This window comes from Sinohyriopsis cumingii, chromosome 9 (assembly GCF_028554795.1).
Source record: "Sinohyriopsis cumingii isolate HCF-2022 chromosome 9, ASM2855479v2, whole genome shotgun sequence".
NCBI classification, from domain to species: Eukaryota; Metazoa; Mollusca; class Bivalvia; order Unionida; family Unionidae; genus Sinohyriopsis; species Sinohyriopsis cumingii.
In genome coordinates, this window is record NC_142969.1 from 65,492,594 (window position 1) to 65,517,607 (window position 25,014).

Genomic DNA, 25,014 nt, shown 5'->3' on the forward strand with positions numbered 1-25,014 from the left:
CTGCTTGTTGAAACCGTCTATGATATTTATTCAGTGATAAGACTGTCAATTTAGCTGCTGTGGTGGACATACTGGATGTCACATTCTAACCTTTTTCATTCAGGACCATGTAGACATCATTAGAAGTCTTTTGGTGAAAACCATATTTCAATATGACCAAACATTCAGAGGAAGTAGTGACAACAAGATTTTGAAGACACTCGTTGTGGCAACCATATTGGATGTATGACTAGTGTGAATTACTTAGAACCATCATAAGCAGTCTCCTGGCAAAAAACACCATGTTGCTATAGCCAACCATTTAAGAGGTTAAGATAACAATAATTTCAAGACAGTCACCCCCGTGGCCATACTAAGGGTCAGTAATTTTCATTCAGAGTGTAGATCTGTATCTGGGTTTTTTTTGCAAAGTAGTGGTCTGGATGATGTCCACTGACTGTACCAGTCTGGATGATGTCCACTGACTGTGTGTGTGTGTGATTTGGATTTTTAACATAGCTTTAAAAAAAAAATCAGTCATATCGCTACAATGTCTGCAGTGTGGCAGTTTATAGTGATGTCTAGCACTGGGGCATCATGCCACAGACATGTAGCATGATGTCCCACCCAGTCACATTATCCTGACGCCAGGCTGACCAGTCCTAACATTAACCTCTTAATGCTGAGCGCCAAGAGCAGCAGAGGGGGCGAACAGACCAAAACTATTTTCATGACAAACCCTTCCAGGAAACTATTCCTCGATAGAGGGCTTATTTCGACGAAATAAACCCTTCTATTCAGAATACAGGACAAAAAAAAATGTCCCCGACGATGCTAGTATCGCTCGCGGGGTCGTCATTGAAAAATCCATGGGTCGGTCCGGCCCCCGAGAAATGCTTCGACGCCAAGGAAACATTTTTATGTTGCAAATAGTGTATCAAGTCCAATACGGTATCGTGTCCGCGGGTCGTGTAAATTTATTGTTACAAATCCGTGCGGGGTTCTTTGAGCGCGACTAAAGAAATTTTTGAATTTATTAATATCCATATCGCCGCTACACCAGGTTTGATGAATATTTCTCAGCGTATGAACATCAACTCCATTGAATATCGCAAGAAGATTACAGTTATCCCTGATTACTTTTGGTATTTGTGTGTAACGTTGAGTAACATAAATGACATCAGTGTTTTTATGACGACCCCGGGAGAATATCCTTGCAGGATTTTTTTGTTTATCCAGCATCACATCATCATACACTACTAGGTTATTTTTTTCCCCGTCGAGGTCCTCAACGCTGGGAGCTTCTTCGATATCAGTGATAAATTCAACTACTTCCTCACCGTCTTCACTCAGCGCGCTTGCACTCTCATTAAAATCTTTTATAACATTATAGCATCGCTGATCGTCTACAGATGGTGCTACCAAATACAGCTTATCCCACTTCATCCACTTCATAATCAGGTTCAGCAACAACTGCGTTTTACCCGATCCTGACGGTCCAATGATAATCATTCTGATAGAATTTGGCAACACCGAATTATGCTTGATTGGCTCCCTTCGCCGCGTCGCAGAAAAGTCTGTAATTTCCATTTGTATACAAAGAATAATAATTATGGATCTATATTGTGTGAAGTGTCGGGCACGAACCCCTACGAATGATCTAACAACGGTTACAACAAAAAATAACAGACTAGCAACTTCAGGTACGTGTACGCGATGTGGCACAAAAAAATTTAAATTTCAAAAAAAAAGCCTGACAAAGTCAGCGGAGGTGACATTGCAGCCGCCCTCGGACGACTTCCAGGTACCCCTTGGGGAAAGTATCCCGGAGAAAAACATCTCCCAGGATACAATTACTGCGGTCCGGGAACACGACTAGATATCAGGCTTGACAGCAACGATCAGCCCAAACCCGGCGAGTATCCGATAAACGCTATCGACGCAGCGTGTCACATACATGATATTGCTTATCGAAGTAAAGATCTACAAGACAGGCATATCGCGGATGTGAAATTAATTCATGCACTAAGCGCCATAAAAAATAAATCATTTAGGGAGTCACTCGCTAATTGGTTAGTAAGATCAGCGATGAAATCTAAATTAGCATTAGGCGCTGGATAATTAATAACGATGCAGACAAGTCCAAGGACTTCCAACGCTAGTGTTTCCATGCAAGCGATTTATTATTCCCCAATCGGATATTGGAGAGGTAACTCAGCAATTAATAAACTCGCCAACGCGGCATCAGTAACACGCGAGGCTGCCAAAAAATGGCTGTCAAAACAAGCAATATGGCAAATCTACTTACCACCACCTCGACAAATCAACTTTGCACATTTTGATGTTAGTGTCCCCAATGAAGTTCATCAGGCTGACATACTATTTCTGCCTCATGATACTGTCCGTAGAAAAATATACAAATACGCGTTAACAGTAGTTGATGTTGCCAGTAGATACAAAGAAGCAGAACCATTAATGACAAAAACAGCGTCCGAAGTCGCCTCTGCGTTTTCGCGAATTTATCAGCGAGGACCTCTAAACTGGCCACGATTATTACAAGTTGATCCTGGCAAGGAATTTCAGGGCGCGGTGTCATCGTTGACAAAGCAGCATAACGTTGTTATACGATGAGGACATACTGAAATTCATCACGATCAGGCAATTGTTGAGCGATTTAATAGAACACTCGCTGAGAGATTATTCGGATACCAGTACGCGAGGGAATTCATTTACGATACGAGATCTCGTGAATGGGTTACAAGACTGCCAAACGTGATAGCCGCACTGAATAATGAAATTACCAGAACAACAAATATGAGGCCAATAAATGCAATCACAAAAAAATATATACCCCCGATCACTAAAGTGATTCACGGACATGTTTCAACGCAGCCAACGACGCTAGCGGGTAATGTCACCGTTAGGTATTTATACGAACCAGGCGAACTAGAAGGAGGAAAAAAAAGAGCAACCGATCCCACATGGAGTGTTACTACACATAAGATATCCAGCATAACAAGATCAACTGGGAGAAACGCAATCTACAGATTAGATTCGACTGCTCCTCAACGCGGATTTAAACGCGAGCAACTTCAGGTGATTCCCACGGATACACAATTACCCCCCCGATCACTTAAATAACTGCAGCAACACCTCTGCGTCGGTTACACTCAAGACAGGTCAACATCACATTTTCACGTGTATGACCACGACTGCTATCTATTCTATCTACGGTAAATTGTCTTGGGTCGTTTTTCGAATACTGCCACAGCAATAAACAATTACAACTCGCACAGTGATTATTCTGCTGTTGTTGTAATTGTATAATGAGTGTTTCGTCGAGATCAAACTCTCTACCATTTTTTTTGTCGCTCTGTTTGTAACCGGCTAATTTCTTTCTTATTGTATCATCAGCGATTGAGCTGTTGATGCTGTCGTTGATAACATCATCTAATACAATTCTTCGTAACTGACCTATCCTTCTTACTCTTGACACGGCTAAATAAACTAAATTTGACCACTCGATGCGATCATCAACAATCCAAACTGTTGTATCTGAAATAGTTAGTCCCTGCGAACTGTGGATGGTCATAGCGTATCCTAGCGTCCACGGGGATTTGCTCATTTTTAGTGCCTGTTCAACAACATCAATATCAACTGTGACAATATCATTTAATACTAAATTCTGTTTTTCCGATCTCCCAGGTATATCAACGTCGGTATTCTGCAATCGCGTATCAGCTGGTCTATAACACAATGGCACTACCAGCATTGGAAATTTCTTCTGATGTAACTGAAATAACCGCTGCTGAAGTGTGTCCCTGACTATCTTTCTACTTGCCACTATAAGATCACTTGGTTTCCACGTTTCCCAAAAGTCGCTCAGCTCCGTCTGTGGAATTATTTCACGCATTATCTCACATTGGACTTTATCAGGTTGTAGCCTGATCAACGCCTTAAACTCTTTCAGCGTTTCATCGAGTGATCTAACATCATTAGTTATTTCCTCATAATAATCTACAAAAGTTTTCAGCCACGTGTGTGGAGATTCACCTGTAAATGGCGGTGGTTGACCATGATCGCCGCACATCACCACTGCGGTATTTTTCTTTAGCAACCAATCCAGAAACTGTTTTAATGTATCCAACGGGACAGTGTCTATCTCATCCCAGATGATTTTCTCAGGGATATACTTCGTTCCCATTCGCGTAGGTGTCCACGTGCCGCCGCTGTATTTGAAAAAACTGTGATACGTACACGCGTTAACATCCCGTTGTCTCATCTCCCTGGCAAGTCTATGTGTGGGTGTTAGCACAATCATGTCAGAGTTTCTAAATAATTCTATCGCTCGAGTTGTCTTACCGGAACCACCAGGACCGTTCAGATAAACTGTTTTGTGTCTCACAACAGGATCGTGCACCGGCGGCAGCGAAGTTGTCGTAGAAATTGAAAATTTCCCAGATATTTCCGCGCCGCGATATTCATCCTCGATTTCAACATCAGCCGATTCACAATATCCATGCAACATTTCATTTTTTATTCTCCATGAACCCCACGATGGATCATTCGGTATAACCTTATTTAACGCCGCTAAGTGTTTTTTATCGATATAGAATGAATCCGTTGCAACTCTTACTGCGTCAACGGAAAACCTATTAATCATCGACAATAGGTTTATTGATACATAAGCTAGCATCGAAGATCTCAAATGTGTGTACTGAGATGATTCTCCGTCGATATAACTAAAAACAGTCCCTAGTTTTTCCCCGTTTGACAGAAACACATCTTCGCGGGTACAAAACGTATTATTCGTGGCGGCATCAGCGACAATAAGATCCAATTCGGCCTCGTCCATGATTAATCGACTATGATGTAATTTATGATCATACGCTCCACCTTGAGTAAATTTTCCTATTATTCTTCGTCCTAGATCTTTTGCGGTGCTTTCATCAGTTCGGGGAGCTCTTTCGATGATAGTGTCGATAAACGATTCTGGATATTCTCGGAAATTTTCAATTTCTACGGTGACTTGCGGAGTTGGCAACCAAACTTCGGTTTGACGACAATAACATATAATCGCGGTACTGACCGTCAGCGACAGCAGTATTCGACTGTCAAGCATGTATCGCAATAACACTATTGGGGCCCATCGCTGTTCAACGAAATGTCTGCCAAACCAAGCATAACACACAGGATGTAAACCCGTAGCGAATTTAAACGACGACACACAAGCAACCCCGGTCAGGTCAAAATCAGGCAATGGTCCGTCAACAGCTACTCTTGTCATCGAGTTTGTAATGTGACCAAACCGTTTAAAATACTCACTACATTCTCCGCGCCCAAGGAAACTTCCTGGATAACACGCCGTCATGTCGACGGATATCATATCGCGGTGATCATACTGGGTATTCCACAAACCACCGTGTCCGTATTCGACACAGCTCTGCTGAATATCCTCGAGAAAACTCTTCGGGGTTGGTCTCCATGAATTTCGTTCTCGGGCTACATGTGCGACAACACCCGGGACAGTAAAACACTGTGTCAGTAATGTATCAGTGTTCGTGCTGGAAATGCCAGCATTTCTCGCATACTTCTCTGCGAGTTTTTTCATTTCGTGATGTAACTCCATTGTTCTGTATATTTCCCCGCTGGGTCTCACAAACTGATCATATTCTCCATCTTCGCTACTTCTGAATAACCACACCGACACTGGATCGGTTTTACTTATCTGATAAATAAAATCAAACATAGAAATGCTAGCATTTCCAGAACCACTAGTGGTTCCGCTTTGCAATTCCGGATAATACTTTACAACACGGTCTCGAGGAAATATCCTAACCGAGTCAGTCCAGGCGTGACTGTTATGATCGATAATAGTTATTGGTGCTCCACGGGAATCATATTTACTCTTGTACAATACCTCACCGGTCAACGATGAAACCGTTATAGGAAATTTTAGTAATCGTTCGAGCTCGGCAACATCATTTATTGACGCTCCTTCATCCGCTACTCGTGCCGCCCACGCTGTTATTTTAGTCTGTCTTAGCGGTGTTAGGCCGTTTCCTCGCGCGGCATTTTTAAAATGTTCCATTATTCGCTCGGCTACACAATTCATCCTGGAAGTCAGAGACTTCTCTGGGGATTTTATCCCTGTTGACTCTGTCAACGACTCCGACATCTTCATCGGGGCGAGTTTATCAACGCGTGGTTTCTTCATCGGATAAATTCCATAAATGACTGCGGTCACAGGATACGCTCTGGCATAATACGGTGTATCAATCCCAACAAGTACTCCCGGGTTTGAGTCTTTGGTTACGACGACGGTTTTTCCCCGTCGGGCATCAAGAACAGGGTCTAGTTTGTCTCTGATAATCCATGTTGTTTCACCTGTTTCCGTGTCGTCGACGCCAACGATAAATTTTATCTGAATGAAATATTTTTTATCATCGAGATACCCAATTATGTTACGTGCGATTGTATCGTTGATGGTACCATCAATGATCGTGTTTTCAGAAACGTCGGCGTTTTCAGAAATGATTTTATACGAAGACCACACATGTGCGGCACCATCACGACGAAACTCTTCTTTGGCGTTCTTGATAACACCAATTACCGCTGCGAGTTCTCGTCGTCGTCGATCACCGGTTAATCGGTCAAGATCAAATCGACCTTGGGGAAATTGGAGATTTCCAGGTTTTATTCTGGATAGTCTTGAGAAACTCATTATTATAATTAAGACAAGTATTTAAATAGGTAAAAATATTATATATAATGAACGGAAACTCAAAGAGTTTCTCTGGCGATGCTAGCATCGCTCATGCAAAGCATTTCTCTGGTGCGCCCGCGCACTCATGCAAGTGGATCAAACTAAATTCATCAGCGCCGTGTAGCAAACCATGCAGACACGAATACTGTGGACAACATGCTCAACAGGTCCGCGGCGGTAGTTTAGGACCGATACCGTGTATCAGATGCGGCATTGGAGTACGAGGAAAAACGCAATTATGTTCAGCGTGTGGTGGAAAACGCTATCGAGAACTAAAACGGTATTATGATAAAAAAAACTGTGATAACACTCTCTCGGAGCGTGATTATATAAATAAGTTTTCAGACAAATTATGAATTAGACAAATGATTTTGCTTATAATATAATGAATCAAGAATTCGTCCCCGAACAAGAATTTGTTGCACATCCAACTATTCCCAATTATGAAGCAAACCACGACGGAGTAGTAAGACACTGCACGCGAAGACGACCAGTTGGTGTAGTTGATAATGCTGGTTATTTAAGATTTACTGCCATGGGTGGAAAAAGATATTTATGCCATCGTTTCGTCTATGAATGTCATCATGGACTGATCAAGAAAGGTTTTGTTGTTGATCACATTAATGGTAACATACTTGATAACTCTATAGATAATCTTCGCGTGGTCACTCAACGCAAGAACTGCCGGTCGGGTAAAACAGGACGTGGTAAAAAAACTGTAAGAGCTATCAAATCCATGAACGTAACTACCGGCGACGAAATAGTATTTCCATCAATAAACGCCGCCAGTAGGTATTTCGATATTTGTCCACCTTCAGTACAGAATGTCGCAGCTGGGATCCGCAAAACAGCATTTTCAAAACGACTAAAACAAAAAATCTCATTTTGTTACGTCGACAACTTGGAAGTCCACGCTAGCGTTTCCAAAGACGCAGAAATGCAAACATGAGAAATGTTTCACATTTCTGAGCAATCGTGGAAATCTCTGATTTCTGGGAAATCTCTGATTTCTGAGATTGCCATGGAAGTCAATGACTTCTCTGGAAGTCCAAGTGACTTCTCAGTTAGATAAAAAAAATGGTTATAATATATGAATTACGAAAATATAAATATCGTAATTGATGAAATTCAAAATTTGAAGCAGCGGGGTTTTAATATTTTAACAGACGCTGAAACAATTATGTCAGATTTTGAATCCTTGAATGAGCTATCAACGAAGAAGAATACTCTTCCTGCGAGATACAGGTTCATTAAAATGCTGCAAAATTGCATTTATAGATCACTTGCCACAGTTACCCACGAACAGGTATCTGAATTTATTCCGTTGACGCGTGCAGTTGAAAGTATTCGTCTTACACTATCACACGAGTATGAGACTCGAAAATTAATTAACTCGAGAGTGAGATTGTTAAAAAGTCAAATAAAGAATTCCGACGCAGAAGTCAAAGGGGCTTCTCTGGAAGTCTCTGACTTCTCATCCACGCTAGTGTTTCCAGAAGTCCAAGAGACTTCTCAGGAAATGCAAAGCATTTCTCAAGTCTAACGTAAAAACGCTAGCGTTGGAAGTCTTTGACTTAGAAACGCTCGCGTTTCCAGAAATGCCTTGATCCCCCCATTGTGAGTTTCCAAGGGTAAAAAAAAAGTATTATTTTTTTTTTGTCTTTGAAATTCTACTGTGGAAACGCTAGCGTTTCCGGAAATGTGAAACATTTCTCATGTGAAACATTTCTGAGCAATCGTGGAAATCTCTGATTTCTGGGAAATCTCTGATTTCTGAGATTGTCCTTAGATTTCTCAGAACTCTTTGAGTTCCAGGATTTGCTTGAGTGTTTCAGCATCAATACACGAATGAGAATAGTTCATGATGTGTTCTTGGTCACAAAAAACTGTGATCGTGTGATACTTCTGTAACTGTTCTTGTTGTGGCCGTGTCAACAAGAAGTCTTCGTTGCCGTGGTCGTCAACGACTATTCCGACGGGGAAATGCAAAGCATTTCTCACGACAGTGTCAAGTTCCGAATACTGTTCCGAGAAACTCTTTGAGTTTCCAGAAACGTTAACGTTTCCAGAAACGCCAGCGTGAGCGTGGAAACTCGAAGAGTTTCTCATGCTAGCATCGCCAGAGAAATGCAAAGCATTTCCAAATGCGGTCCTGATTGCCGCGTTGAGAATTTGTTTGTCATGTACGCGAACTCGGACATGGATATACTCGTGCATTATACACAACTGTAATTTTTTAAATGTGGAAATGCTAGCGTGAGCGATGCTAGCATCGCCAGAGAAATGCTCTGCGTTTCCAGAAATGCTTTGCATGAGCGTGGAAACTCGAAGAGTTTCTCATGCTAGCATCGCCACAGAGAAGTCCTAAGACGAAAATCCATTCAGGATTTCACCAACAGGTTTATACTCACAGTCTCGCCACGCAGGTCCAACAAATTCCCCCGTTGGTCGACGAGTTTGAAATTTATCGTTGACAACCACGGATTATTGCACCGTAGATAGACAGGATTGATTGGTTCTTGCACAATCAGAAAACCAGGGGGGTCTTTTGGTGTGAACGTATATAGGATAAACCCCTGTTGGGCAGCGCTAGCGCTGCCAGCGCTAGCGCTGCCAGCGCTGTAGCTACCGTCGATGACGTCACATACAAGATTGACCGCGACCACATCTGTGATCGAAACGATCCCGGGTGAGATGTGTCTGCCATCGGATGCTGTACTGTTGTCGTGTCTTAAAATAACAGGTTGTGGTTTTGTTCGCGTGTACGTGGCAAGAATATCTTCGAAAGATTGATCGATGAGATCAGAGACTGATTTTCTCAGCGTGTGCGCGTTATATCCAGGAAGTTTAAAATCTGGAATATCCTTCACGGGAATACCAAATCGGTTTGCAAACTCCAATCTTTTTTCGTTTCCGTAATCGCCCTTGAGATCCAGTAGATACTGAATTACTTTTTGATTTATAATTTCCATCGCGGATGCGAGTTTGTTTAGTTTTTCTATGGCTGTGATAATTTTATCGCGAGAATGCAAAGCATTCCAAGAACTGCTTGTAGAAACGCTAGCGTTTCCAGTTCCACTTGTTAAATCAGAAATATAATCTTGAAAATATACTCGCAACAGTTCTAGCTGTTGTTTATGTGCTTGTTTGATCGGATTAAAAAAATGAGCTTCTATATCTTCTATAAGGTAATGACGGTCCCACCCGCCTTTGAAAGCTGCCCCTATATCAAAGGGGGGATTTGGTTTTTTAAACCAGGCTTCTCCTGATTGTAATTGATCTGAAAATAATAAATAATTGCCGTACACGAGGTCGTGTAGTTCTTGTTTATCGGTCATAAAATCCGATTTTTTAGGTTTTGGTGGACCCGGTTCGACCTCGGGTCGTTTTTGTGGCCATCCTAATACTGTTCGAAGAGAGCTGCTATAAATATCCACGGCGTATCCCGGTGTTGAGATTTCAATGACCGCAGACAGCGTTGGTTCGTGCGCGGTCACAGATATTTTGGCTTCCTTGCCGGTGATTCGTTTTATTTGGCGTTGTATCTCCGCGTTGATTTCTTCGATCTGATAACTCCCAGTGGGTAGCGTAATTGTATCCCAGTCGAATTCGTCAGAGTCGGCTTTGCTTTTCCACGAAAACACAAACGAATTATTTGGCTGCTGACCACCAAATAATGCCGCTCTGACATTAGGCCAGCTGTGATACACACTGAGCTTTGCTAATGCGATTTCGCTCACACGAATTGGAGTTCGAAAATTAATACCGAATTCTGGTGTCGTCGAGGACACTGAGATCATTGTGGTCCTTACCGGTGTTGTGTTTGTGACTATTTGTTGAAGCAGTTCCTGTGGCGTTGCCATCAGTGACATTATTTATTTGTTTAGTTTTCAAATAGTCATTGTACGCATCTGACATTAGTTTGAATTCAGAATCTGATATCAACGCGGCGTCGCTGGATTGCACGTCTAACGATGATGATATCAGCGATGATAATTTCTGATATGCGGTCGTGGCTGTATTTAATTTTGTCGTGTAATCGTGTAATTTTGTGTTAGCACACGAGGATATTTTTTTTGCTATGATGCCGAAAACTCCTGCCGCGGTAGTGGTCGTACAAACACAGATCGTGGCAGCGACTACTGCAGTCACTGGAGTGACCGCTGATAGTATTACTCCCGCGGATGCAACAACGGCGGATACTGAATAAACCATAACGTCTAACACTGTTATGCGTCTGCGGTATTTTTTTACTTTTTGACTGGTTACTTCGATGACAGTTTTTAACTCAGATTGCCACTCACGGACTTGATTGTATCGATATTGTTGAGCATCTGGAAATCCTTCGGATTTCAACGTTGACATTTATTTAAAAATCGCTGCCGATTTTCAATTACGCGGTAACCAATTGAGGCGTTGCAGCGACGAATTCCAAACACCACCAGTAAGATGTTGCGGTTAATGTCTCGTCTTCGGCTTCAAGCATAAATGTTTCCTCGGCGTTGCTGTTTAGTATTACAGTGCAAACCCCCGAATACTTATCGGTGGAATATCTCCAAGGATATGTTGTGAAGATTTCAAATTTAGCGGATGAAAACACAGACAACCTGTAAACACCGGTGGCTGTTGCTGTATATTTGATAGTGTTGTTATTTTGTCGTGACCATGTTGCGAATCCCGATGATACCGTGAATACGATGTTGGTGATATGCCCGGGAGTAACTCCAGTGGGGGTTTTAATCAAACTGGTTTTGTTAACGATATCAGGAATACCCGATATGATATCCTGCTGTCTTTGTTTGATCGTGTTAATGTTATTTTCTATTATTTGAACTTGATCTGAAAAACTTTTTTCCGTTCTGACTACACCTAACCGGGTATTAATTTTGTTGATATCGTTGGCGTTATTAGTAAGATTTGGTATGATTTCAGAAAGTTTCGTGTCGACGACTGGAGGAGTCCCAAAGAACTTATCCACGACCTCATCAGTTTTTGCGAAGTTTCTTTGGAGTCTTTTAAACCCGTTCACGTGAACATCATACTCTGACCGCAGCGTATTTAGTTTACCGTTGACGATGTCCACGTATTGTTTGTTTGACGCATCCTGGTCGGATTCGGGATTCGCTAACGCGGTTATTTTGTTGCCGTTCATGCTGAGTTCGCCGGTCATTACGTCGCCGGATTTTGTTACTTTATCGCTGACTAGGCCAGCAACGTGTTGGTACTGCGCGTCGACGTATTGTTTGTTTGCGGCATCTTCAAGACCTTCCGGATTTTTTAGGATGGTTATTTTGTTGCCGTTCATGCTGAGTTCGCCGGTCATTACGTCGCCGGCTTTTTTCACACATTTATCAACACCTTTATCAATACTGTCTTTGATGCTTGCGATTGATATATTCGAGTCCTTGATCCGGCCGCCATCACTAAATGCGGCGAAGTTATCCTTGGTAGCTCCAAGAACTCTGCGAATTATATCATTCCACTTAATGTTGCTCGTTCTTAGTTTTCCTTGCTTGTCTTGGAAAATAGCAACTTCATCTGGGTCAACTCCAGCTATATTCAAAAGATTATCGACTTCATCTCGGGTCGCATATTTTGAGAGATCAACATCCGTGCCAGGTTTGACTTTTCTTGTGAAAGGTCTTCCGTAAATATCCACCATTATTCTTATTGCTGTTTTTCAAATGCGTGAGAAGTCCTTTGGACTTCCAGAAATGCTAAGCATTGGAAACGCTAGCGTTTCTCGATGCGGTATATTCATGCACTACTCGATGCGGAGACGTTGCTGGATTTCTTGAGATCGCATCAAGAACATTTAAAACCTCGTTCCCACAAATGGGCGGATCAACTAATGTTTGTGTTGGTAGCGTCGACTGCCACACTGGAATTGAAAATCCTTTGGATTTCTTAGAAAATCTGCTGTTGAGAGTGCGAGGCACTCCGCGGACATACTTGAGAAACTCAACTGGCGGTGCTAAACCGTACGAATCAAAATAGATAATTCCACGTGGATCGATCGCGTAAGCAACCCAGTGAGTTCCCGGACCGTCTTTGTTGTCGAGATTGATAATGCCAGTTTCTGGATTATTTGGTTGTTGCGGTAATTGATCTCGCATGAATACACCTCTGAAATGTTTTATACGCAATTTTTTAACAGCATCTAATAAATCAAAATTAGACGCTGGAAGCTTCAACATTGGAGACTGACGAAGCGTTTTTAAACCCGTTTTGGGTACCATGATGCCGGAGTTCCTGGTAGTCTTAGACCGCGTCCCTTTTTTTTGTATCCATTTCCGGTTGCTTTCTTTAGTGCCATTCCAGCTGCGGTTCCAACTGCACCTAACGCTGCAGCTTTTGCCGCTGCGCCAAGTAATCCTGGAATTGCAGCAGCTAGTATTGGGATGAGCGGAAATATTCCACCGGTTTTGGTCATATCTTTGATAGCTGCAGCAGAAAAATCAAGTCGGACACCGGTTTTTGCTGTTAACGCCTTATTAAAATGTTTAAGCTGAGTATTAGTCAACGACAGCTTGTTTGAACCACCAACAAGTTGATCTCGTTTTAACGTTATTGATGTCCCGCACACGCTTGCGTTCTTCGATTGCAATTTCTTTGTCTGACCGGAAGTCAAGGTGACATTAACGTGACTGTATGACATTATATTTCAAAGACTGAATTTAATTAGGTTACATATTCTCGACTGGAGCGTCAATGACTCTCATTCGTCCGCCAACACCTTCAAGCAGCATTGCTTTATCGGAGAGTATGACAGCAATCGCTCTGTAACCACCAGCAGGAGCACCTACACGAGCTCGGAAATGTAGGTCGACAACAGATTGTTTAACCAGATCAAGATGTTCCAGCGAAAAGTAATAAATCGGATATAAACTCATAAAGTCTCGCTGTGATATTTGCAGGCCAGTGTCTACATTAAGGTCGCGCCCCATAAATGACATCAGACGATGATACGCGCGTGCGACACGATGATGTTCGAAATCTATTAATATATCCTCAGATGGCTCCTGATGCCCATTTATTCTCAACGAAACTTCAGAAACTCCAAGTGTATCAAATACCATTGGATTTCTTTCCTGGCTACCTATTCTAGCACGGAGTTGAAATGCAATGAAAATATGTCGTGGTGCTGATACTCCTTGTTGCGATGATATATGCCATGTAAACAACCCGCCATGATCACCCTGAATAACGTCCGTGGTTGTTGTTTTCCAGGATAGCAGTGATTTACCGCCCGTGTCCATAAAAGACAACAGTCGTTGTTCTTCGGTGATTGACGGAGACAACACTGGCATCCACAACCACAGTTTAGTTAGTATTACCTGACCAGGGGCAACAGCAGCATCTCGCCAGATAGCGTCATTATCATCAGGTTTTCGCACAAGTACAACTGTGTGTTTGGCACCGAATATGACCTTGTGGACATCTCTGCAAAATCCAAAGATGTGAGACAATGGAATCACACCTGAGAACTCTTCATCTCCACTTAACATCGATCTACGTGTTGCAAAACCCAGATTAAAATTTTCGTTCATTGATAACACTGCGGGTGCATCTGCTGCTCCTCCTGCAGCTCTTACATCACCCGTGATAACATTCCTGTTCTCGGGGCTGTCGGTTACATCCTTTGCAAACATCATTGATGGTCCGGCTGATCTGGTGTAATCATCCGAGTATCTCGCCAACCCGAGAATTGTTGTGGCAACGTCGACGTTATCATGAATTGTTTCAATTTCTTTTCCATCTATCATGTAAATAGCGGATTTAAATAACGCCATGATGCCGTTGTTAACAAATCCAACTCGGTCGCCGATTCCGTAGTTAGTGTTATCATTCTTTAAAAACCTACCTTCAACTTCGATGAAGGCCTCAGCGGGCAAGAAGTATCTACTTGTATCCTGGACCTGTAGTTCAATTCTCCCCCGTTGGTTAGGATTACGTGCTTCATAAGAATAATATTGAAAATCACGTACAGAATCATCTTTAAGTACTGGTTTGGACATATCAAACGCGTCATTGGATTTTTGTGCAAACATTATTATTATTCGTGATGGTCTAATTAAAATGTTATCATCACCGGAAACCACTACCAGCTATCAAATTAGCAGTTACACTATCTTGCAACGCTTTGGAGGTAATTCCCGCTGTTGCGATCTCAGCTAATTTCTGATTTACGGCCTTATTTACTACGCTACTAACATTTGCCGGCATAGCTTCAGTGGATGGTAGTTTTACTGGCACCAACCTCTCGACTGGGGTTTTTTTTTGTATTAGCTGTGCTAGTCGATCCTTGATTGATTGAAATGCTTTTCCGGCAAGACTACCAACAGTGCCAATGGCTTTATCCTTGACAACATCAGCGGCTTTCATCGCGAATTGTTTTGCTAACGGTCCAGCTTTCGGAGCGATTCTTGTGACTAAATCCCTAATAACATCACCGACTCCATCTCCGTAAACAACCTCGTATACTGGTAATCGTGAGTTTACTACTCTGACACTTCTTGGTCTGCGAAAAGAATCGTGTAGTATCATTTTATTTAATTATTGTTTCTCTAACTAAATTTACTAGTCGCTGTAGTAACCATCCGCGAGTTCATCAATGAGCCCCCGGTAAACGCCGATATCCATTATACCACGCTGAAATAGTCGTTGACAGATATCTGCGGCTTCATTTATAATTTCCCGAGAGTTGTTTCCGGCTCGTTTTCCTCCTATGAGAACTTCCAACCGTGATACGTCATTGATGATATTATCAGGACAAATAATGTGACCACCAAGACCACTACCAGTAGCGGCTGGTGCGTCGTGAAATTCCCCCTCTGGAGATTGCGGCCGAAGTTGTGGCTGAGGTTGTTTTTTCTGCTGCCGAGTTTGTTTCTGCTGCCGAGAAGAAGGTTGCTGTTGTTGCTGTTGTTGCAGAGGTGGAGGAAGTTGATACCCGGCGGGTTGTTTTTGTTCTATTTGTTTTTGTTTTGCTTGTTCTTCTTTTGCTTGTTTTACTAGTATCTTATGAAGGTTTGTTAAATTTTCATGAAAATTTATAAAATCTGGATCATCTTCTCTAGCTTGCTTTTTGTCTGTATATATTCGATATATCCATTTGATAATATTAGCATCAGCTGCTTTTTCATAGGTGGGGGTTAAAATTTTAGTTTTATTATATAAACCGTGTAATACTTTTTTAGGTAATTCTTCCCTTTTAGTATTTTTAATGTCTTCGATAAAATCTTCCTTAAATCTTTTAATCAATTCTGCGGTTTCCTTTACTGATTTTGGTTTTTCTTTCCCGGCGGCGACGTCAGTACCTTCAAGTATTTCTTCACCGACAGGTGGAGGTTGAGCCGCAGCGATATCAGTTGGAAGATCTCGTAAAATCTTCTTTGTCTGTTTAGTTCTTCTTGCTATTTTTTCAGCCTGCGTCGCAGTTTGTTTTGATACCGGAAGAAGATCTTCTTTGATGACAGTTGTAACTTTCTCAGTAGCTTTGGTCACGGGTTTAAATAATTCCTCCGCGGATTCTGCAAAGACTTCCCGCGCTTGCTGTCTTAGTTGTAATTTTTGTCTGACACTATCACGGACAGGAAGAAATTTCTGAATTGCTTCGAGACGTTCTCGAGCTAATCTAGTAGTAAGTGCTTCTCCGATATTTGCCATTATTTATTTGTCAATGATTTAATTCCGCTAACATAAAAATGTTTCCTTGGCGTCGAAGCATTTCTCGGGGGCCGGACCGACCCATGGATTTTTCAATGACGACCCCGCGAGCGATACTAGCATCGTCGGGGACATTTTTTTTTGTCCTGTATTCTGAATAGAAGGGTTTATTTCGTCGAAATAAGCCCTCTATCGAGGAATAGTTTCCTGGAAGGGTTTGTCATGAAAATAGTTTTGGTCTGTTCGCCCCCTCTGCTGCTCCAAGCGAGGCAGCTGTTAGTACCATTTTTGTAAGTCTTTGGTATGACTCGGCTGGGGATCGAACCCGCGACCTCTTGCATCCGAGGCGGACGCTCTAACCACTAGGTCACTGGAGTGGTCCACTGACTGTACAAGTCTGGATGATGTCCACTGACTGTACCAGTCTGGATGATGTCCACTGACTGTACAAGTCTGGATGATGTCCACTGACTGTACCAGTCCTTTTTCTCCCATCTGGATGGGTGATGGGAATGGGGCTGCACTAACACTGTAACTGCTGCTTTTCCACTGTGGCAATTAGGAAACTGCTGGAAGGTGCTGCTGTGGAAATGCATGTTGATTAGGATTATATATAAACCCTTGTCAATGTGATCACATCTAGAATGGGCATATTGCAGTATGCCCTGGTACCTATTACTTGTGCTGCAAAAGTCTATGAACAGTATCTTCCATGCTGGCCAGAAACTGTGTTGAGGAGTCAAAAGATATGCCCAGGATGCTCATCATAGTCTGAGACTGTGTGCCCAGGATATCCCACACAATATGTTTGGTTCTTGTCATGCTCCACTCCAGTCTGAGACTAACTAGGATATCCTACACAATATGTTTGGCTGTTGTTACTCATATGCTCCACTCCAGTCTGAGACTCTGTGCCTAGGATATCCCACACAATATGTTTGGCTCTTGTCATTGATATGCTCCACTCCAGTCTGGGTAAAGTCCTAGGGCTTATCAAGAAAAAAGTTAGACTAACACCTGTGACTTCAAATTCCAGTTCTGCCTCCAACTTGAATTGGGAGAAACATTAAACTCTCCACCAATTCTCTCCTAGGTAAGCAGATTGTATGAGTTTTCAAGACTGTTCATTGACTGGCCCTGCCTGTGGATTTGAACACTTTAGTTATAAAAGGATTTGGTTAATATATCTATTGTATTACTGCTAAGGTGATCCTTGTATGACACATCATAGCCAGATGTTGCAGAGAAGACTGCAAACTTTGGCTGATTTTCCTAAATCACAGTGTGGTTGCTATACCGGTCACTTGCCTGTACTAGGCTGTAAATACACAGTAATTGGTACTTGCAGATGGTAAACACAGTAGAAAAATTGACAGTACTAGGATGCTATGTAACATCTTTATTAAAGGTTAATACTTCTGATGAAGGTTTTGTATATGTTTATTATTTTAACATATGTCACAAACTGGGAAACAGTCCACAATACAATGACAACTATTCTAAGGAACTCATACTGGGCTTCAATATAACACCTACTAGACTGAATGGCACATAGAGTTCTTTCAAAGATAAAATACTGGTGGACTGAATTCACAAGCAGTCAGAAGGGATAGCACAACTAGTAGGATTACTGACTGAGCCAGGTCTCAAAGGCTTTGGCATGCTTGCAAAACTGATGACTGAGTGAATTCCAGATATACCACCTATTTGCTGATAATAGTGGTGGTCCTGGTCTATTTTCAGGTAACACTCAATTCAGGTTAGCAATCCCTCTTCTATGAAGTGAGGCATGGCACAATGCTGTCCATTATACCAGAGAGACAACTGTTGACTTTATCATGCCAAAGGTCCTCTTTGTCTGCCTAGACCAGCTACCACAACAGACATTGTTGGCAGCATCCACTCCACACTATCAGGAATTGTTTCCACAGCCTGTTCCATGTTCAGGACTCCCATGGCCATCCAATATCTTAGCTCTGAGTCTGACCAGCTGCAGTGTCTACAACTGACAAGTTATTCTGATCACTGACAGACAACTCATCCTTGATAATCATGGTATTCCTCAACACTTATTGATAACCATTTATGGTCCTGGGTTGGTTTCTTGGTTGGTATAGATATAATATTATTTTTCATCACATTATAGGCTATACATGGTGGCCAGTATAAATGTTGGAGGAAGAACCTGGGAAGAACCACCGACCCACGAGATGCTAATAGCAACCTTTTCCACATAACCACAATGTCTGAGCCTGAAACTCAAACCCATGCAGAGAGAGGTGAGATGTCAGTTATCTATGAACTTGGTGAGTGCCTTACACCACTCAGCCATCAGGCCCTATAGTCCAGAGAGAAGCAGCAGAGTCAAAACAGAAAACATCCATTCGCAGTTGCAGGATTATAATAAAAAGTACACATGAAGGATAGTTATATCGCAGGATAACTATCGCACCATACTAATTTTGGCCAGCGTTAATTACTACATGTTCATCTGAGATGGTACTAGTCATATATTTTGCTTTATCACTTAGTTGGTACAGTTTTCCAACAGTATGTGCAGTTTCATATTATTGATACCACAACATCTTACATATCACTTTATTTGAATCTGATTGGTCCAAATAAATCCATAAAATGATTGTAAAAGTATTCTCTTTATGAACTGACTGCAATTGTGGAAAAGCTTCTTTTAACTCCACCTTCTGGAATTTTTTTGTTTTCAATGAACATTTTGGCAGCCATTTTTTGACTTGAGTCACAAAAGGGAACTGGGGAAAAAAATGGTCTCGTCTGTCTGAATATGGCCAATTTATCCCCACTGGGGCTTCGTATGTCATGTATAACATATCATTACAAGAAAAGTGGCATAAAAGCCCAAGACAAGAACTAATAACAACATATAAAACTATGGATATTACTCAGCTGATAGCAGGTGTGTGAGGTGGAGGGGTAGGGGGCAGTATACATGTAACATGGAATCCACCCTATATATAAACATAGCTTAATTGTTAATTTACGTAAGTAAATACCCTCACTGCTGTTCATAAACCAGTCTCTCAACTTATAAAACTTTATCCAACCACAGCAAATTTATGCAGTAAATATGTGATGCAATTCAAAGACTATTTTTAACGCCTGACATAAACAAATACTGCAAATATCCAGTCACAAATACATTGCAGTAAATACAAGAAATTCTGCATCTAGCAATCCTCCTTTCACATGAATATCACAACTATGTTAAAGGGAAAACATGGATCATCTACTGTAGGCCTACTCTAACCTGTATCAAACAATGTGACATCACAGGCATTGGACATTTTTGGGGTAAAATGTTCTGTTTATTTGGATGGACACAGTATATTCTAATTTTAAAAATTAATACTAGTTCTACTTTATTTCAGACTATTTTTTATGCATGACAAATGGATGGTGCAGTGTGTGTCAAAATGATCAAAAGTTTTAATTTATTTGTTCTTCATTTTATCTAAATAATTTCCACTGAAATAAAAACTGTGATAAAATGAACTTCAAAAAGGTAGTGATTTAATATCAAATTTATGAAGCTTTGAGATCCTCTATAAATTATCCCACTGAACTGGTCATGCTGTTATTGGCTGCAACAGTGGGACAAAAGACAGTGACTCTGTAGACAAAACCCCGTGTACATGGTGAGTACATGTAATATGAGAAATTTGTTAAGCTTGAAATTCATTAACAGCATTCATCTTTCAAAGCATATGAGGCAACAGTAAAGCCCTTTCAGATTTAACTAAATCTACTGTTGAAATCTATCTTGAACCCAATTATGGATGTGAATTTATCAACAGGGATCATGAAGATTCTTTTTCATGCACAATTATTATCAATGCTTAGGAAGTAGGAACTCTCTACAAAAAAGGAAATGAAAAAGAGATCCTTAATATAAAGCTGTCCTTGCTAACTCAGGTTGCCCAAATTAGCACAACCAAGGATGCTAAACCTGATTAAATATAGAATCATACCCATAGTAAAAAAATGCAGCACTCTGCATCCACAACTGAAACTCCAAAGGTTACAAGTGTATCCAGAGATAACCATCAGAAAGATGAGTGGGATGACTGATATAAGCTGCTGATTCTAACACCTACTCTAGGACCTGAAACAGATCTGTGCACCTGCTTAAAATGCTTTTCAGTATTTTCAGGGACAATTCAGTATTTCATGTCACCTTGCAGTATTTTTGGCAAGTGCACACCAAATTATCAAAGAAAGGAATGGGCCATTCTTCAAATATAATGCAAAATATTTCATATTTACAATATCTGAAACAAATAACAGTTTGAAAATAATTTATTAATGATCATCATTGTAGAGCTTAGATGGTGATGGAGACAGTAAAATGGTGTCAAGTTCAGTGCTACATGTACCATACAAGTGACTTATTAATTTCATAGGAGGCACTTTTCAACACATCACCAGTTCATCATTGCAGCACGAGTCATAAGCAGGGAGTGATTGACACAGTTGGTCAAATGTTTCATTCTCAAAAAGAACAATGAAATTTGAGTCATTTTTGTAGCCTTTTTGATTTCTTTATGCTACTACAATTTTATGTGGCTTGAGATGTCATTCAGGCCATCTCTCCCAATTGAAATATCAGTTTCACACAGTTCGCTGAAGGCATAACTTTCACCATTTCCGCTAGCAGAAATGAGCTGCCAAGTCTTGCTGTATGATGTGATAAGCTGCTGTACCTGCCTCTCCTTTGGCCTAAGTTGAATCTTCTTCAACCCCTCTTTTCCTCATAAATGTATTTCAAATTCATTTTCCAAACCCAGCTCAACCATGATGCTGTTTCAGCTACAGATGGAAGACAATGAAATCCTATGCATGCACAGTGCAGAGCATTTTGCACATGTCCTTAATATTTAATGCAGAGCTAACTAAGGTGGGGTGCTTTTGCATTATTTTCAAACTTCATAAACTTATTTTACTACTAAAATGCTAATACAAACTTGTTCTATTTTTAACTCGCACAAAATCGAATTCAGCATTTGAAAGCTGTATTTCCATATTTGCTATTATTTTCCATACAAAATATGGAAGAATATGAAGGGTGCACAAGCCTTCCCTAAATAATGGACAAACATGGCTACCAGAGTGAAAACTAATGATATTAATTAATATCAGCAACAATGTCCTAATGATTACTGGATTACCAAAGAAGTTTTATAAGAACTAATCTATGACATGAACACCTAAAAATATTAAATTTAATGTTCTGAAAGCTACCCAATAAGTTTTATATGAACTAATCTCTATCAGGGCCCTTGACCATGGAAGACACATCAGCACATCAGCTTAAGTCCCCTTGAGGTCAGTAGGGTCAAAGACCAAAATGCTGAATAAGGTAATCATCCATCTGTGTGTGTGTGTGTGTGTACTTACTTTTAAGCTTTATCAGGCCATTACTCTCTTTTCTCTTTGTAAGGGCACCTGAAGATACAAAAGATATATTTTAAAAAATTGGCATTACAAATTTTATTATTTAAATACAAACAAATAAAAAAAATTACCATAAGCATACGGTAAATAGGATTATAAAATACAACATCCACAAAGTTGTTAATACTTTTTGTTAAACTGCTGTAATTTATGTGGTAATAAGGACAAAAAACAATGAATTATTAGTACAATCCAGCCATGGGTGAGCTTTGAAAACAATGAAAATGATCAAAGAGATTATAGGTCATTTAGGAAAAGAGGTACCTTGCATGTATCCTCTAAAAAAAATTCGACCAAGAGAAATTTTCCCATTAATATATGGGAATACCTGTGCACCAATAGTTATAAAATGAAAGGAGAGTACAATGAATGGCACAATATATACCTGCCCTGTGTTTAATATGAAGACTCGTAACACACTAAATTAAATGTGCTATGACTGTTTTCTTTTTGGACTTACAATGAGAATGACCTCTTACCTTTCTGAAGACAGAATAAAAAAAACTGTTTATTACCATCGGTGCATGTTATTCACACCGATTGGTCAAGGAACATACTCTGGAACAAACATTCCTTGGCAAAACTCGTTTTCTTTTAAACACCATGATGACATAGTATGCCTTCCATATTTTCAGTACAAGACATCCAAAAACTTTGGTCAAGATATATGGTCTAGAACTAAATTCATTATGCATAAACAATTGTTCTTCGTTAAGTTGCTATGACCTTGACTTTTGACCCTAAATCAAAAGACTTCTTTCTTTTCTAAAGTGCAAACTTCCACTAAAATATGTGCAGCTACATGGTGTAGAACTGATATTACTGTTCAGAAACCAATTTTTTTCTTTCACTTCCTTAACAATGATTTTCTTGATCCTGAAATTGATAGGCTTTTTTCTTATTCCATGTGCAAGCCATCAACAAAGTGTAGACTAGGAATGTGATGTAGAACTAATAGTATAGTATTTAAACCATTTTCTTGAAGTCAAAGTGATCTTAACCTTTTGACCAAAGATTTGGGTCTACAGCAAAAAAAGCTTCCGAAATAAATGTACCGTAGTCAAGTTTTACTAATTCTTGGTATCTGAAAATGGAACTAATGCTTAAAATTGTTGACTGGCTCTAGTTTTAAAGATATGATACTGGGTCCATATATATGACCTTTAACTTGGGAATGGCAGAGGAAAAGTGAGTTATAAAGGGAATGAATCTCAATTTAAACCACAAATGGCTAAAATACATCTTTGACTGGATCTATAAATGAATCTATGATTTGGACAGTACTTGCTTTTTTTTTTTGCAAAACAATGAATAATGCAATCTGAGCTGGTATTGCATCATACATGATATGAATTGCATCATGTTATTCCTAGAAGTCATGGATGATGCATTCATAACTAAGCTTACAACACTCTGCTAAACCAATTGCCCTATATCAGTTCTAGAAATCATGGGTCATGCTCTCTTGTTTGTCAGTGTTTGATTTTGCAAAGGGATGCAATTCTGTTTAGCCAAAGAGTAGAGATGCCTCATACTTGTGTGAGCAATGCATATAACTTCTGCTGTGTTTGTGGTTAAGTGACTTTTGCATCACAAAAGTACACTATAACCACTAGGGTTAAGAAAGCCTATCACCTTTATTTTGTCTGCAAATTTGGAGATCAGGACAAGAGGTGGGCCCCACACATATGCTGCAACACTTGTGCAACAGATCTTTGCCAGTGGTTGAACAGGTAAAGGAAAACTATGCCTTTTGCAGTGACAATGATTTGGAGAAAGCCAACAAATCAGATCAAAAATTGTTACTTCTGCATGGTGCCTCTAGTTGGGAAAGGTGTGTCAAAGAAGAAAAAGTGGATTATCCAAACATTCCATCAGCTATATGCCCAGTACCCCATGGAGAAGGACTGCCGGTTCCTGATGCACCAGAATTATTCTCACTTGAGTCAGAAGTGGAAGAGGCTGAAACTTCTAGTCCTGAACAGTCAATGTCACATGACCCATATTTTCTCCCATCCTCCTCCTCTGAACCACACCTCATAACACAAGGTGAACTGAAGGAATTGGAACTATCCAAGAGCAAGGCAGAGCTGTTGGGCTCCAGACTACAGAGGAATCTCCTGGCAGGTGATATTAGGGTTTCCATGTTCTGTGACCGTCCAAAGAATCTTGTCCCAATCTTCTTCATGGAAGTTGATCTTGTAGCCTGCAACAACATCGATGGTGTGATGGCAGCCCTCAACATTGTTCATGATCGGGATGAGTGGAGACTGTTCACTGATTCATCGAAGACGAGTCTTAGATTTGTTTTGCTGCATAATGGCAAAGTTTTGCCATCAATTCCAGTTGGTCATACAATCCATATGAAGGAAACCTATGAAAACATGAAACAACTTTTGAGGTGCATAAATTCTGACCAACATCAGTGGCAGCTTTGTGGCAATTTGAAGGTTCTTGCTCTCTTGCTTGGTCTGCAGACTAGATACACAAAGTACTGCTGTTTTGACTGCGAATGGGATAGTCATATTGCCACTATATCAAGAAAAATTGGCCACTCCAACAGTCATTGGAGCCTGGGAGGAAAAGTGTTTAGCATCCACCAATTACTGAATCAAGGAAGGTTTTGTTACCACCCTTGCACATTAAGGTGGTTCAGATGAAGAACTTTGTCAAGGCTATGGACGAAATTCAACCAGCTTTCAAGTACCTCTGTGGAAAATGTCCAAGGTTAAGTAAAGCTAAGATAAAGGAAGGTGTCTTTGTTGGTCTTCAGATTCGTAAACTTCTTTAAGATGATGCATTGACCATGCACTGCGTGGCAAAGAAAAGATGGCATGGAAAGCCTTCCAGTTAGTGGTTAAAAAAAATTCCTGGAACCAACAAGGCAGGCAACTACAGGGAGTTGGTGGAAATCCTCCTTAAGGCATACAAAAGCCTTGGTTGCAACATGTCATTAAAGATACATATTTGGCACTTTCATCTATATTTTTTTCCCAGCAGCATGATGTCTCACCCAGTAACATTATCATGACACCAGGCTAACCAGTCCTAACACTAACCTCATAATGCTGAGCCCCTAGCGAGGCAGCTGTTAGTACCATTTTTATAAGTCT

General features: G+C 40.7%; 1 protein-coding gene across 1 annotated transcript in view; it reads right to left on the reverse strand.

Annotated features, from left to right (window-relative positions):
* LOC149791932 (uncharacterized) overlaps positions 1-25,014 on the reverse strand; it is a 58,523-nt gene that overhangs the window by 901 nt on the left and 32,608 nt on the right. Inside the window, exon 6 of the mRNA XM_089969497.1 lies at positions 21,845-21,892. Coding sequence (XP_089825623.1) covers positions 21,845-21,892 — 48 coding nt within the window. The remainder of the gene's footprint in view (positions 1-21,844; positions 21,893-25,014) is intronic.